Below are 17,511 nucleotides of genomic sequence, written 5' to 3' on the forward strand. Positions count from 1 at the left end.
GAATTCCTAGTAAGGGGGGGAAAAAAAATTCAACATCTTTAAAAATGTGTTTATTTTTTAAAAAATCAGTTGTGTACAAAAGTGTTTCGTAGTTTTTAATTCTCAAGACAAATACCCAACCCTCCACCCATAGCCCACCCTGCTTCAATGGTCTTTCTGGTAACCCTCCCATTTTCCCCTTACAGGAAGTTAATGGCTCAGAATAGACCCTCCTACAGAATTTATCATCACTAACAGATTGTTTAGAATAGAGATCTAGAGAAGCTAACAAGCAAGGTTCTTTCTCAGTGAGGTTAATGAGAATCCCTATAATGGCAGTAGACTTCCAGCAGACACCACAACAAAGCACCATCAATTGCTGAAAGCTAAAAAATAGATTATTTTCAATAGTATTTCATTTTCTATTGGAAAAGTCTTTAAATTACATTAAATAAGTCTCTTTCCCCCCAAAGAAATAGTCTAGCTTTTATTATGATGCCTGTAAAAAGTAGGTAACAGCAAGCACACAAGGATCGTTTAACAGCACAGTGCAATGATTTGTATTCACTCACCCCCTAGAACCAAACTGATAAACTGTGCCACACCTGATTATATATATAGCAGCGTGGTTGAAATAACCAAGCAAAAGGTGACACATTCACAACTTACATTTAGGTGATGATCACAGGCTTATGAGGGTAGATCAGTCCAATAAAGCAGTAACAGAACAAACAGGACAAGGGAGAGACTAACATTCCCCTATCCCTATGCCACAAGATTTTTGATCCATATTGCAACAGTGCAAACAGAACATGTGACATTATATGATAGACACTGCAGAAAAGTAACATTTGGGAAAAAGGCTATTTATCAGTAAATACTTCAAGTTGCCTTCTTCCCCAGTGATAGCAAACAGCTGATCTTAAGCATTTATTTTAAACTGGTACTAAAGGAATGGAAATGCAAGTTTTTTAAACCAATGGTTTGTACCCTGGAATTGAAATTTCTTGAACTAGAAAAAGTGATTAATACAACATCATTTTGTAAAAGTCCATGAAATAAAGTTAACTGTAAACAGACAGCTTCCTTTATCATATCCAAACATTGTTTCCATCTATGTACAAGGAAGTATATACCTGGCTCCAACCCTTCCCTGCCCAAATCCATCTTAAATTTAGAACAACAACAAAAATGCTTTATTTCCTGTGTTGCTACAAGTACTGTGGAAACATTATCATACCCTAACTGCAGAGTTTTAAAAGCTCAAATCAGGCATACACTTATAGCCAAGATCTGCTTTTCACATCGATAAACTTATTAATAAGCAGCCTAAGCAGTAACACAATATGCTGCATTCTGCAGCGCATAAATAAGCAATATCCACTTTAACTGCCAATTCTTTCTTATACTTTAAAAAATTATTTTTGCATAGTTTTAAGCGCCACCAACAATCACAAATGTGAAATACTTTCAAAAAGAAAAAAAGTCAGTCTTTCATTTCATAGATTACTCTCCTCAAAAGCAAAATACCCAGAATCCAAACATATATATACTTGAATGTATTACGTGTTTAAGTAAACCACAGTCACAATTCCAAATATTTGAGGGAGCCAACTCAGAGAATCTAATTTAGTACAAAGTTCTCAAATACTGATATACTACCTACTGTATACTTACTTGGGGGACAAACTGCTATTCGTTCATTCAGTAATCTGTAGTGAAATACTACTATACAGCTAAGTATTTGTCCTTTTAAAAGTTGGGTACATACCCAGGAAATAGACCCAATTATAATAAAAACCTACTGGAATATCAGCGACCTCTAGCAAATCTGCCTGCCCTAAATGAGATATTTAAATATATATATATATATATATGTACTAAATATATATATATATATATATTTAACCATAATTTTTGAGGCTTTTACAACTGATGAATCACACAAAATTGAGAATTATAAAAATAATTTCCACCAGGGTACCTTTTCTCTAGACCTGCAGTTTTAGTGTCCGTTTCCCAAACCCGTAAGACCAGAGGAAAAAAAGCAATTGCCTTAATTTTTATGTTTGGGAAAACTACATTTATCTGTAGAGAAGTGAAAAACAAGAAATAGAAGGACAGTGGGAAATGCACCAGAAAGGAAAGAGGGATTATCACATTTAATGTAAATGAGGTAAATATATTTTTGAAATGAAAAATGCATTATGGAAAACCTCTTTTACCAAATATTGTACTTTTCAATTTCCTGGGCACTGAGGATATTGAATTGCAGTTGGATGAGATTACCTATGGGGTTAATGTGCTTAAAAATCAAAGGCAAGGTATAAAGGTACAGCTGCCTCCAAGAGCTAAGTATGTAATGTTTGACCTTAGTAACCTCTGAGTTCATTCTCTCTTTTGTCTAACCACAGGACAATTAAATATACCCTGATAATACAGGCAAATAGTAAATTGGGTAGATGTGTTTGATACTGAAAATAATCCAAATATTACCAAGCCAACCCTCCACTAAAAAAAAAAATTAATTCTAACCAACGGTGGAACAAAACTGTCCACATTTCACACAATCCCAACCTTACTTCAAAATATAAAGAAAAGTACAAGGTTTTAGCTATTTAAAATAAATAAAGAAAAATCTTGTTTCCTTTGGCATCTTTAGAAAGTAACTAAACTATAACAATTAAAGGAGGTGATTGTATAAAGAAATTTATGCTTAAGCAAACATATAGGGGGAAAAAACATAGCAACTTGTGTTTAGTATGCAATAATATCAACTACAAGAGCTTACTATTAATTAGGAAAGCCTTACAAGTTTTTGGAAGAACCTTCACATCTTTAACATTATAATATATTTAATAATGGTTCTTTTATTGCTTCTAAGATTATTGAGAAGTCAAATGAAATTATGCTGAATTTATGGTTCAAAACTATTTTCCAAACACTTAATGATTATAATTTAGGATAAATAACACTTGAAGAAAGCAAACCTTTTATAATATGACTTTCAATATACAGCCTTACTTTAATTCATTCTCATTCCATTACATTGTTATTTGCATTGGTCCTGAAAATTTAATAAGAACTGTGTTTCTATGTATAGAACTGCCTGCATAAATCCATTTCAGCCTTCATAAAATGGTCACATTAGTGTTTGAGCTTGCAAAACTAATAATTTTCAAACTTTTGAACTTAGAATGAAATGTAACTTTAATACGAATAGAAAGTCTGACTATGTACAAGAAAAGGTAAAGTTTTCAATTCTCATCAGAAACATCATAAAGAAAGCTAGATTTATAACACACTTCTATTCCTAAGTGTATCTGAAGTATGTACAGTAAAACACCACACAGCTTTCATGTGTCAATAGGGGCAAATGCAAGCAAGAGTGACTTGTAAAGTACCTGATAAAGCAATCTCTATAAAGCCAAAATTAGGCTAAAAAACTGCCAACAGTTGATTGCATCCTTGCAAGTTCGCAAAGAAAATTTCATCAGTTTAAAAATAGATGTCAAATTCACTGAAAAACTAAGTTGGGTTCCTTCATTAAATCTTGGGAATACTACAACATTAAGTATTTACTGTTTTTGCAAGAGGAACAAAATTGGCAGCTCCATTTTTACATTATTACTCACATAGGAAAGTTTTAAGAGTGAAGAACTGTAACAAAACATTCCAAATGGACGACCTAAAAATGGAGCAAGGGATACTGCCCCTCGGCATTTTTCTCCACCAAATATAGAGAAATTTACTATTAGAATATTAGCTGTGTGTGGCAAGAGGGGGAAAAATAGATATGGTGTCCCAGTCTGTTGACAAGGACAAAAAGGCTCTGAATAGGTCACCATCTTCAATTCTGGATAAATCTCATATTTAAGAATTCTCAAATGCTTAAAATGGTGGTCTTTTCAGCTACCCATCCTAAGAAGTCAAGTACAAGCATGCAAGTAAATTCACAGGCACAGAGGATCCATGTTAAAAACAGTTAAGGTAGCTGTGATGCAACACCAACAATTTGAATGGCCCTGACACACTCAAAATATTACTTAATTATTCAACAAAATCCTGAAGCAAACTCTTGCTAGTCTTGGTACACTGCTAAACACTAAAGTAGCATGTTTTTTCCATGGTTTTAGCTTAGCTCAAAGAATTTTTACACTATTAAGAAAAAAAATTAAAGTATTTCCCCTTTTTAAATTTACACAGACGTTTAATTAGCTTTATTTACAGAGCAGGGATTTTTTTCAGTCTCCAATGTTGCCTAGATAACATCATTAGGCAAGAATGCCAGTTTAAAAGAAATCTATGCAGAATCCTAAAAATAACAGATGTTGATGCTCCTCAAGAAGGGGCAAGCTTGACTTATATCAGCAGCTCTTTCTCTATGCCTCAGTTACTCAGAAGCAATTCTGTTGCAGTCTCTACATCCCATGATTTTGAAGACAAGGCCACTATTACCGCATTCTGTAGAGAAGAAAAGGGGACAAAAAAATCAAATCTCAAAATATTTTTAAAATACTGAATCACGCACTATCTTTATATTGCGAAAGCACACCTTGTTTTCTTGTTTTTTTAAGTTGCCTTGTATTTGTAGTGCATAAAAAGCTTCTAAACCAATGACTGGGGGGAATTAGCAAAAGGAAAAGAAAAGAATCACTGATTGTAATAACATAAGAAAGTTTATAAAAACTAGATTTAGAGTATCTTTGAGCCACTTTTGTCAGCCAAGGATCTGCAGCAATAATATAACTCAACCAATATATCAAAATAAGCAAGCCTTTGGTACTTACCCTATCAAAGCCCATAGCACATAGGTTTTCTATTTTTTTGGTGTATTCTGGACTAGAAACTGGTGCTCCAGCATACACATGTGCCCAAAGTCGAGCTGTCTGTTTGAACATTTCGGGATTTTGTTTGTACTATAATGAAGAAACAAATTGAATGACATGACAATACAGTCACAATGTTCAATATTTAATTACCTAAGAACTGGCTTTTTCTAAGTAAAAGTAATTTACATTTAAAATGTAATTGATTCAACTTTCTGCTGCATACTAGGTCACTCAAGAAAAAAGGTCCGACCTGAAGCTGTGATTCACAAGTGTTTACCAAAAAAAAAAGAGACCAATTATATTTATCAACTTTAATCTCCAATTTCAATAGATACAAGTAACAGAAAACTAATACTAATTGAAGTGAGGTACAGACATGTTTCTGAACACTGCAAAGTGTCAAACATTATACAACCAAACAGAATTGTTTGCTTCTAAAATTGTATGGACATTAACTAACAAATGTGACGGACTTTTGTATTAACCACAGCTCAGAAAAAAATACAACTAGACTTTGCTGCTTTGCTAGAACCGTATTCGTATACAATGATTTAAGAAAATACCATGTGCAAAGCCTTTTTTCAAAAGATTTTATTTTGGGGGCACCTGGCTCGCTCAGTTGGTAGAGCATGCAATTCTTGTTCTCGGGTGTTTTGAGTTCAGGCCCCATGTTGGGCATGGAGCCTACTTAAAGGAAAAAAAAAGATTTTTAAGTAATCTCTACACCCATCATGGGGCTCAAACTTACAACCCTGAGATCAAGAGTCACATGCTCCACTGACTGAGCCAGTCATGCTCCACTGGCATGCTCCACTGACTCAACATGCAGTCTTTTTTTTTTTTTTTTTTTTAAGATTTTATTTATTTTTTTGTCAGAGAGAGAGCGCACAAGTAGGGAGAGCTGCAGGGAGAGGGAGAAGCAGGCTCACCAAGCAGGGAGCCCGATACAGGGCTCGATCCCGGGACGCTGGGATCATGACCTGAGCCGAAGGTAGACACTTAACCGACTGAACCACCCAGGCATCCCTCAATACGCAGTCTTAACTTACAGCATCTTTTGAGATGTTTATGAACTCATAGTACTTTTAAAAGGTAAGACTTCCCATTCTCATTAGAAAGAGATAATAAATTCATTCTTAAATACTCTGGAACCAGTATTACTTAACAAATGAAGTATAAATTTAAAATAACTGTTCAATTCACTTTAATATTTCTTTTAAAAGTATTTTACATGTACTGAATATTTTAAGACTGATCAGCTTCTATTATATATTAAAATGATAAATCTAGTTTCTACCTTGTTAATTCCTAATGAGGAAGTAAGTCAAATTACTGGACTCTTTGAGGAGCTAGAGGAAAGCTGTAAGTCCAACTTCAGCCTCTGAGGCTCAGAACGTCAAAGGAAATCAAAGCTGAGATTCAAGCCATGCTTCTGACTACCAAAAGCAAATCAACAGTACATACATACAGCATGTAAAACCCTAATTCTAAGCACTCTGAAACAAACAACAGTAGAATGTATTAATAAAGATATACATAAAATAAGGAGTGAACAGCTTTTCAAGGGAAAGGAATAGGTTTACTAAGATTAGGAACCAGGCAGAGGAAACATGGCAGATTGAGTGAAATGACCGGCAGAAATGAACATCATCTTGAAAAAGCAGGAGTCCAAGAAACAGTAAAAATTTAGGAGACGAAGCTGGGTTTGTAGACAATTCAAATCATGGAAAGACTATAAACTAAAGAATCTGGATTTACCAAGTAGGTGATAGCAGAGCTTCCTTTTTAAAAAAAAAAAAAGATTTATTTATTTATTTGACAGAGAGAGACACAGCGGGATGGGAGAAGGAGAAGCAGGCTTCCCGCCAAGCAGGGAGTCTGATGTGGGGCTCGATCCCAGGACCCTAGGATCATAACCTGAGCTGAAGGCAGACGCTTAATGACTGAGCCACCCAGGCACCCCCGATAGCAGTTTCTAATAGGTTTTTAGTAGTAAAGTAAAGTAAGATTTGCACTTTAAAAAGTTATCAATGCAGAAGATGGGATGAGGAAGAGGTCAAGGAAGGGACAGCTATCAGAGTAGTTGAATTGAGAATTTTTTTTTTTAGATTTATTTGAGAGGGAGAGTACAGAGGCGGAGTGACAGGGAGAAGCAGACTCCCCGCTGAGCAGAGAGCCCATTGTGGGACTCGAACCCAAGACCCTGAGATCATGACCTAAGCCAAAGGGAGACGCCTAACCGACTGAGACACCCAGGTGCCTGAGTTTTTTAAAATGTGAACTAAGGCAAATCAGAGATGTATGACAGAGATACTGGGAATGCAATCACCAAGAGAAAAGGAGGCATAGAGAATTCCAAGTCTGTGGCTTGGATATTTAAGCTGATGATGGTATCATATAAGGATAGACAAGTTCACAGGATTTAAGATTCTATGTTCAGTATGGGAATGTGCTGAGGTATCCCCATGAAACATTCATAAAGAACTATCCAGTTTTTTTTTTTTTAAAGATTTTTATTTATTTATTTGACAGAGAGAGTGAGAGCAGGAACACAAGCAGGGGGAGTGGGAGAGGGAGAAGCAGGCTTCTCGCCAAGCAGGGAGCCCCATGTGGGGCTCAATCCTAGCACCCTGGGATCATGACCTGAGCCGAAGGCACATGCTTAACAACTGAGTCGCCCAGGCGCCCGTAGAACTATCCAGTTCTGAATAGGCTCTTGGGCTCAGGGAGAGGTCAAGCCTAAACATTTTCTCAATTTACAGGTGGTATCAGTGTGGATACGATCATCCAAGTGACCATATGTAATGGAAAATAAAAGAAACAATGTCTAAACCAAGGAACTCTGTTTAAAAGGAGGAAGAAGAGAAATAATTGTAGGAACCTATGAAGGAACAACTACAACTACCAAGATGAGAAGAGAGTAGTATCTCAGAAGTCAAGAGAAGAAAAAAATTCTAGGTCGGTGGGGGGGGGGGGGGGGGGGGAGGCTCAGTAAATCCTAACAGCTTAGAATAGGGGTTGGCAAACTTTCTCACAGGACCAGATAATAATTATTTCAAGCTTTCAGACCATACCGTTTTTGTTGCAACTACTCAACCCTGCCACTTGTGGCTGGAAGGTAAACAAATGGATGTGGCTGTATTCCAATAAAACATTATTTACAAAAATAGTAAGTCTAGCTATAATTCGCTGACCTCTGCCTTGGAGATCAGATCAGAACTGAAAAATATTTATTCCATTTGGCAATTTTAAGATCCTTCGTAACTTTTACCATGCCACTTCAGCCACAGCTGGAGCTGGTTAAAATTATCATCAGGTGGGGGAGAACATGGAGCAAATGTTTTACAGCCTGAACCTCAGGACTGTGATCCTCCAAAGAGAGTGCTACTTGAAGAAAAGAAAAGAAGTCGAATGGCTTCTCAGGCATTTTGTTTTCTGTGCACATAAAAGCCATAGCTGCAGTAGGGTGGCCCGTGTTTTGAGCACTCAGATTTCAGTTCTTTTTTTGAAGATTTTATTTATTTGACAGAGAGAGACACAGCGAGAGAGAGAACACAAGCAGGGGGAGTGGGAGAGGGAGAAGCAGGCTTCCCGCTGAGTAGGGAGCCGGATGCGGGGTTTGATCCCAGGACTCTGGGATCATGACCTGAGCCGAATGCAGACGCTTAACAACTGAGCCACCCAGGTGTCCCAGATTTCAGTTCTCTTAAAAGTGAAAGAGGGATCAACTGACTGTTCATTGCTGTTCCATAACTAGTGTAAAATATGTATATGTTTATCTTTATTTTTATAACATGCAAATACATTTAAATTTATAGTTACAAAAAATGATCACCAGGGAGGAATTATCACTAAATGGAGGGATAGACAGATACACACATGATTAAGCAGGTATAGTAAAATCTCAGAGAATCCAGATGTAGGCAGGAATATGGGTGTTCACTATATAAATCTTTTGACACTGTGTGTTTGAAAATTTCCATTAATGTTTAAAAACCATCTATCACATATCCAATTAAATTAGTATATTAAAAATCAATAAAGTTTTCACTATTACATCTGACAAAATAATCTTACCACTTCCAAATTTAGTTTCAATAGAACTACGCACATGTGTTAATACTGCAAACCATTATAGTAGTAGAAACTCATAGGTAAATATAAGGACGCCTTTCAAAAGCAGCCACCTTACCTGATTTGCTACTACTGCATCTTGTGGATCATCTGGTTCTGCAGCTGCCAATAGGGCTTGCAATGACAATAATACCGTGCGGAGAGTCATTGCTGCTGCCCTAAAAATCAAAACAGGAAAATATCGCAGTTAAGAACATGCTGCATGACAAAAGCAAAGTGGATGTTTTCTGAATAAAATATAAAAACTACTGAAGCTAAAAAAAAATCTAGATTTTATCTTAATCATGTAATTTATAGAAATTTATATATCTGCCAATCATATTTTTTTCTCCTTTACTTTACAATGAATGAATGAGTCTATTTTTTTTTTAACACAAGTCAAACCATCCTGAACTGGACTTGCTTTTCTTATTGTTGTCAATATCCTTCTGGTCAGCTTTACTCATTGACTTTTTATCCATTTCTCTAGACATAATTTAACTTTATGAAAAAAAGTGATAAACTAGTATATATAACTTTCAGTGCCACTCCAAAAACATGTAAAATACCATTCAAGCAAGTATTTCTTACTTTCAAGAAAGTGTGAAATCAGTCCATAACATTCTGAACTAGAGCAAGTTATTTGCTTAAAATATATCACTTAATCCATGCATCTATATAAAGCAAATATTTAGGGACGCCTGGTGGCTCAGTCATTAAGCGTCTGCCTTCAGCTCAGGTCATGATCCCAGGGTCCTGGGATCGAGCCCCGCATCGGGCTCCCTGCTCGGCAGGAAGCCTGCTTCTCCCTCTCCCACTCCCCCTGCTGTGTTCCTTCTCTCGCTTTGTGTCTCTCTGTCAAATAAGTAAATAAAATTCTTTAAAAAAAAAAAAATAAAGCAAGTATTTATCTGAAAGCTTCATGACACTGGAGTTGACCATGATTTCTTGGATAGGACATAGAAAGTGCAGGCAACAACAGAAAAAATAGAGAAATTGGTCTAACTATATCAAAGTTAACTGTGTAGAGAAAAACCTCCTGTGCAAAGGATAAAAATTAATAGAGTGAAAGGCAGTCCAAAGAATGGGAGAAAATATTTGCAAATTATGTAACTGATAAAGGGTTAATGTCTGGAATATATAAGGAACTCCTATAACTCAACAATAAAAACCCAATTAACAAATAAGAAAGGATGGGCGCCTGGGTGGCTCAGATGGTTAAGCGTCTGCCTTCAGCTCAGGTCATGATCCCAGGGTCCTGGGATCGAGTTCTGCATTGGGCTCCCTGCTCAGTGGGAAGCCTGCTTCTCCCTCTGCCTCTCTCTCTCTCTCTCTCTTATGAATAAATAAAATCTTTAAAAAAAAAAAATAAGAAGAAAGGACTTGAACAGACATTTCTCCAGAAGATATACAAATATCTGATAAGCACATAAAAAGATGCTTAATATCCTCATCATTAAGGAAACAAATCAAACAATGAGATACTACCTCACATCCATTAGGATGGCTACTATCAAAACAAAAAATAACAGTTGTTGGTGAAGATGCCGAGTCATTGGAATCCTTATGCACAGCTGGTGGGAATGCAAAATGGAACAATTACAGAAAACAGTATAGCAATTCTTCAAAAAAATTAAACACAGAATTACCATATGATCTAACAATTCCACTTGTAAGGAGGTACATATCCAAAATAAGTGAAAGCAAGGACTCAGATATTTGTACACCCATGTTCATACAAGGATTATTCACAATAGCCAGAAGGTGGAAGTAACTCACTTCCATCAACCCATGAATGAATAAAATGTGGTATATACATACATTGGAATATTATTCAGCCTTAAAAAGGAAGACAAATCAGACACATGCTACAACATGGATGAGTCCTGATGACATTATGTTAAGTGAAGCCAGGAATAAAAAGACAAATACTAGGATTCATGAGGTACCCAGAAAAGCCAAACTCATAGAGACAGAAAGTAGAATGGTGGTTGTCATTGGCTGGAGGGTGAGAAAAATGGGAAGTTACTGTTTAATAGGTATGGTTTCAGTTCTGAAAGATGAAAAGGTGGGAGAGGACAGGGTAGAAGGATGAAGAGGGCACAGAGGACTTTTAGGGGAGTGAAAATACTCTATACCACAATGATGGATACATGTCATCATACACTTGTTCAAATGTATAGAATGGAAAACACCAAGAGTGAACCATAATATAAACTAAAGACTCTGAGTGATTGAGATAGGTCAATGCAGGTTCCCCAGTTGTAACAAATGTACCATTCTGACAGAGGATGCTGATAGTAGGGGAGGGTATGTATATGTAGGGACAGGAAGTATAATGGGAAATTTTTGTACCTTCCTCTCAATTTTGCTATGAATCTAGAATTGCTCTAAAAAAATTAAGTCCTGGAGACTGGTAGCATAACAGTGTGAGTATACTTAGTAATACTCATCTGTACACTTACATGAAACAGTGAATTTTTTTTTTTTTAAGATTTTATTTATTTATTTGACAGAAAGAGACACAGCGAGAGAGGGAATACAAGCAGGGGGAGTGGGAGAGGGAGAAGCAGGCTTCCCGCGGAGCAGGGAGCCTGATGCGGGGCTCGATCCCAGGACCTGGAATCATGACCTGAGCCGAAGGCAGACGCTTAACGACTAAGCCACCCAGGCGCCCCAAAACAGTGAAGATTTCCACGTTACATGTCAATTAAAAAAACCAAGATGATAAATTTTATGTCATATATATTTTACAATATAAAAAACTTTTTATTTTAAATAAAATCTTAAACTTTTTATTTTTATTATTTTTAAAAGATTTATTTATCTGTGAGAGAGAGAGAGCAGGGAGAGCGACAGGGAGAGTGGCAGGCAGAGGGAGAAGCAGGCTCCCTGCTGAGCAAGGAACCCAATGTGGGACTCAATCCCAGGACCCTGGGATCATGACCTGAGCTGAAGGCAGACGCTTAACTGACTGAACCACCCGGAGTCCTTAAAAAACTGTATTTTTTATTTTTTTAAGATTTATTTTTTTTTTAGGGCACCTGGGTGGCTCATTGTCTGCCTTCGGCTCGGGTCGTGATCCCAGGGTCCTGGAATCGAGCCCCACATCGGGCTCTCTGCTCTGCAGGAAGCCTGTTCTCCTTCTCCCACTCCCCCTGCTTGTATTCCCTCTCTCGCTGTGTCTGTCAAAAAAATTAAAAAAAAATTTTTTTTTAAAAGATTTTATTTATTTATTTGACAGAGAGAAACACAGCAAGTGAGGGAACAGAAGCCAGGGAAGTGAGAGAGGGGGAAGTAGGCCTCCCGCCGAGCAGAGAGCCCGATGCGGGGCTCGATCCCCGGACCCTGGGATCACGACCCGAGCCGAAGGCAGACACCCAACGACTGAGCCACCCAGGCACCCCTAAAAAATTTTTTTTAAAGTGAGGAGTTCTTCCCTTAGAGATTTGTAAGTTTTTATTATACTTTCTACCTCTTTTATTTAGTTTTATTTTATTTCATTTATTTGTTTTACTCACAGTCTTTATTGGGAGGACACAAACTATTATAGACCTCAGACTTACAACTTCAAAAATCAGAAACTAAGGACCTAAAGATGAACATGTTGAAAGGGACAGTTTGCTCTCAATATGAAAAGAAAAATCTTAGATTTGATTCATAATAATCTCAATGAGAAAAAGTTATGTTTTCTGTATGCTTCAAATTTTTCATAATGAAATGTTGGGGGAGGTTTTTTAAAAAAAAAGAATTAGTTGGCTAAAAATAAATCTAAATGACACCTGGAATTAATATTGTATGTCAACTATACCTCAATAAAAAAACATAAAACTGATTTAGTTGGTTAAGTGTCTGACTCTTGATTTTGGCTCAGGTCATGATCTCAGGGTTGTGAGATCCATCCCCATGCTGGGCTCCGCGCTGGGCATGGAGTCTGCATAAAATTCTCTCTCTCCCTCTGCAGCCCCCCTTAAAAAAAAAAAAAACAAAAATAAAAGTGGGTGCAGGTAAAAATAAATGAATGGATGAATAAATAAATTTTTTAAAACGCTAGAGGAAAAAAAAACTCCTAAATGCAAAGTTATAAGCTGGACAAAAAATTAATGGTAAACAATGACACTGTTTTAATAATCAGTTGTAATAAAATTATTATTAAAACATAACCTAGTCTTCTGGCTCTAAATACTATAGCAATTTTAACATCTTTGATAGTGTAAAGAAATGTGTACGTTTTTTGGGGCGCCTGGGTGGCTCAGTTGGTTAAGCGTCTGCCTTCGGCTCAGGTCATGATCCCAGGGTCCTGGGATTGAGCCCCATGTCAAGCTCCCTGCTCAGCAGAGAGCCTGCCTCTCCCTCTCTCCCACCCAACCCGCTCATGCTCTCTCTCTCTCTCAGATAAATAAAATCTTAAAAAAAATTTTTTTTAATGTGTATGCTGACTGATCTACATTAATTTTTAAATCTAAATTTAGTAATGTGAAAAAGTATACAAGTAAAAATATAATCTTTCATTCCATTTATTGTTCTTTTTACATAGTGCTGACTAAATTCATAATGCACTGAGATTTTTTAGGATTCAGTGTGTAAAAAACAAATCCTAACAGGCAAATAGGAATATGAAATTTCAAAATGTGTCAGCTAATTTTAATAGTTAATGGATGATGTACCTTATAAATCTATCCTCAGTAAATTAATTTTGCCCAGATCTCAATAAACACAGTTAAGATGGCTAAACAAATATTCATGCATACAGACTCAGAAAGGCCTCCAAAACATACAACAGCTATGTGAATTGTCAATACTGTTGACTAACTTTCTGTTAAGGGTCTTCAGAAGACCATCAATATAATTGATGTTTATTCAAAACACTGACTGCTACTTAAAGAGTATGGCAGCTTTTTTGTTATAATTTTTTATTAAAGTATAATAAGCAGAGTTAAATGCTATACATGTGGATGAATTTTTATGTATGTATATATACACCCATGTAACCAACACACAGATCAAAATTTAGAGTATTTCCAGCACTCAAAAAAAACTTCACTCTTGCAACTCCCTTTCACAACCCTCACATACCCCCACCATTGTCCTAATTTCTATCACCATAAATTAGTTTTGGCTTATTTATTTGAGAGAGAGAGAGAAAGAGAGAGAGAGAGAACAGAGAGAGAGAGCACGAGGAGAGGGGCAGAGGGAGAAGCAGACTCCCCACTGAGCAGGGAGCCCAATGCGGGACTCCATCCCAGGACCATGAGATCATGACCTGAGCTGAAGGCAGATGCTTAACTGACTGTGCCCCAGTTTTGGCTCATTTTGAATTTTGTAAGAACAGAATCATACAGTATGTGCTCCTTTGTGTCTGCTTTGGTCACTCAACATGTCTGTGAGAATTATCCATGCTGTTTGTGTCAATACGCTTTTTTTTTTAAAACTATTATGTAGGGTTTCACTGTACAATTATTCCATTATATATCCATTTTCTTGTTAACAGACATTTGGGTTATTGAATAAACGTGCTACAAGTATTCTTGTACAAGTCTTTTGGTGGACATATGCATTCATTTCTCTTGGATATAGACCTAGGAGTGGAATTGCTAGGCCCTATCAAAGGTGTACGTTTAGCTCTGGTAGATACTGCTGGTTGAGTAGTTGAACCACATTCCTACCATCAATGCATGACAACTATTCATAAGTATGTAGTAGTATCTAATTGTAATTTTAATTTGCATCTCCCTAATAACTAATGATGCTGAGCATTGCTTATCAACCACCTAGGAATGTATTCTCTTAATGCCTGTTCATGTCTTTTAGAAGGGCAGTATCACTGAGTGCAATTTTTATGTGTAGTCATTTTCTTCTATTTCCCCAGGTAAATAGACACCTATAGGCATAACAGGTGTCACTGGAAAAACATTAGAACATAGTTTCCATATAGAACACACTGTGGAGTTAATAAACCATACTAACATAGAGTTGTTAAACATTAAAGGTAAACCGCCATATGTATTAACAAAAGACCAAGACAGTTTTCTAGCATACCTACCCAAATTATTCAATGTTTATTCAATTTATTTTTCTGAAGATTACTATCCTCTAGTTTTCTTTACCAAATTCCAGCTCTGAAGCCTAAGTAAACATGAATATCCACGGACTGTCAATTATACCTCAATAAATTGGGGGGGGGAGGGCTTAGGATATCCATGTATATCTAATCTCACCTATTTTTATCTGACATGTCTTTGACATTTTAAAATATTTCAATTACATAGATATGAAATGAGGCTAAATTCAGCTATTTCACATCTGCCTAAGGAAATGGGAAGAGTTGACAAGTGTTTCAGTACAAAAGTGCCAAGTTCTCTCGCTACATACATACCATAATCTTTCAACCGTCTATAGGGAGATAATCAGAAGTGGTAGTACTGCTGGCTTAACTCTGAACAAAAAGGGGAGTCAGTGGAAAATTTTAGTCTGGAGCTATATTTGTTTTTAAAAAGGGATGTGGGGAGGGGGGAGCAGGGAGGAGAGTATCATTCTCTGAGAACTGCTGAGTAGGGCAAAGTCAGAAGCAGGGAGACAGGCTACAGTAATCATTGAGGAAAGAGGTAATGCGATTGGGGCCAGGTAGTAGTAATGAAACTGCTGGTAAGATTTTGAAAGTTTCACTAATAAGATTTGCAAACAGGGTACAGGGTACCAGAGAAACAAGAACCAAGGATCATGATGAGGTTTTGGCCAGAGCAACTGCAACAATGTAGTTGCCAATAACTTAGATGGGGTGATGCTAGGGGAGTATCAGTTCAGTTTTCAACATGTTTTAAGTTTGAGATGTCTACTACATACATATTGAAGTACAGATGTTAAGCAGGCAGCAGCATATGAGTGTGGAGTCCAAGAAAGATAAATTTATGAGTTGCTGGTATTTAAAGAGTGAAGTTCTAAAATCAGATGAGCATACCAGGAAAGTGAGTATAGATGAAAAGTAGCAGAGGTAAAGACTTAGCCCCGAGGTACTCTCATGTGCAAAGCTCCTAGAAACAAGGAGGAACTAGTTAAGAAATCTGGGAATGGGGACAGAAAAGGGGAGAATAGAAGAACTAATGTCCCAGAAACCAAGTGAAAGAAGTACAATGTCTGCAAATATTCATTAGTATCACTGAATGATCAAACTATTATAAGAGGCCTTTGAAATAAATTTATGGATAAAAACACTGAGGCCTATAAATTGTGAAAAGTAACAAATTAAAAGAATGATAGAATAAAATTAGTTCTATTTCACACTATTCCATGTTTAATGGTATGGAATACAGATCAAGAAACTAGACCCCAAGAGATGATCTGAGGGAGGAGGCTTTACTCAGATGTGCTATTAGAATGGAAAAGCAAAACCAAACCAACAATTCTTGTCTGTTTATCCAATTACTAAATAAACCAAATCACCCAAACACTAAATGTTGTCATTTTGTTTCACCTTGTTCGTGTTCAGGTTCCATCCTTTCCCTTTCTTAAATCAAACACATAGCTTATTACTGTTTTTGCCCACTCTGATATCTTTTTTATATACTTCTTGTCTTAGTTTTTTTCCATTCATATTGTTAGAATATACCAGGCTCTAAGAAAATTACATAAAACAATTCATTTAATCCTTTTAACAGCCCTATGACGTATTAACCCCACCTTGTGAGATGAGGACACTAAGGCACAAAGGCTAGGTAATTTCCTCAAGACCACAGTTTAGTAAATGGCAGTCAGGATTTGAACTTAATGGCTCCAGGGTAAGAATTCTTAAACACTCTGCTGCTAAAATCAAATCAGACAAAACGTGTTAAAGCACTATAAAGTGCTATGCAAATGAAGACATCACTTTACAAAGGTACTCCTTTCTTACAACTCTGAGAACCTTAACTAAGCTCACTTAACACAACTTTAAACATTTTTGTTGCCTACACTCCATCCAAATCAGAGCTGATTATTTCAATACTTAAATTTTTTTAGTCTTTCACAAATATCTTCCAGAGACAGCAAAGAACCAAATTTACCAAAATAAATTAAATCAAGACTTTTCAAGATGTAATAAGTCACTATTTTTTTTTTAAGATTATATTTATTTCTTTGAGAGAGAGCGAAAGCGATCAGAGGCAGAGGGAGAAGCGGACTTGCTGCTGAGTGGAGAGCCCGATGTGGGGCTCGATCCCAGGACCCTGAGATCATGACCTGAGCTGAAGGCAGACACTCAACCGACTGAAGGCAGACACTCAACCGACTGAGCCACCCAGGTGCCCCATAAGTCACTATTTAAATAATGATTGTGATCTCAATTCTAACACACTTTTTAATAAAGATTTATTTATTTTACAGAGGTGGTAGGAGGGGTAAAGGGAGAGGGAGAGAGAATCTCAAGCAGACTCCACGCTTAGCGCACAGCCAACGTGGGGCTCAATCGAGCTCATGACCTGCGCTGAAACCAAGAGTCAGATGCTTAACCAACTGCAACAACCAGACACCCCAACACATTTTTGATCATGCACTTAAGAGACTTCATAAGGTTTTAAAATTACAGCCCAAATAAGAGAAAGTATAATATGCT

At 36.8% G+C, this 17,511-nt stretch overlaps 1 protein-coding gene across 2 annotated transcripts in view; it reads right to left on the reverse strand.

Annotated features, from left to right (window-relative positions):
• Window positions 1-443: 443 nt before the first annotated feature.
• UBE2K (ubiquitin conjugating enzyme E2 K) overlaps window positions 444-17,511 on the reverse strand; it is a 71,983-nt gene continuing 54,915 nt past the window's right edge. For both annotated transcript variants that reach the window (XM_035005109.1, XM_035005108.1), the window contains exons 5-7: window positions 9,004-9,103; window positions 4,770-4,898; window positions 444-4,443 (exon numbers count right to left, since the gene is read on the reverse strand). In XM_035005109.1, coding sequence (XP_034861000.1) covers window positions 4,369-4,443; window positions 4,770-4,898; window positions 9,004-9,103 — 304 coding nt within the window. In that variant the 3' untranslated portion in view covers window positions 444-4,368. The remainder of the gene's footprint in view (window positions 4,444-4,769; window positions 4,899-9,003; window positions 9,104-17,511) is intronic.

The sequence above is a fragment of the Mirounga leonina genome, unplaced genomic scaffold, assembly GCF_011800145.1.
Source record: "Mirounga leonina isolate KUSES-001 unplaced genomic scaffold, KU_Mleo_1.0 Mir_129, whole genome shotgun sequence".
Classification (NCBI taxonomy): domain Eukaryota; kingdom Metazoa; phylum Chordata; class Mammalia; order Carnivora; family Phocidae; genus Mirounga; species Mirounga leonina.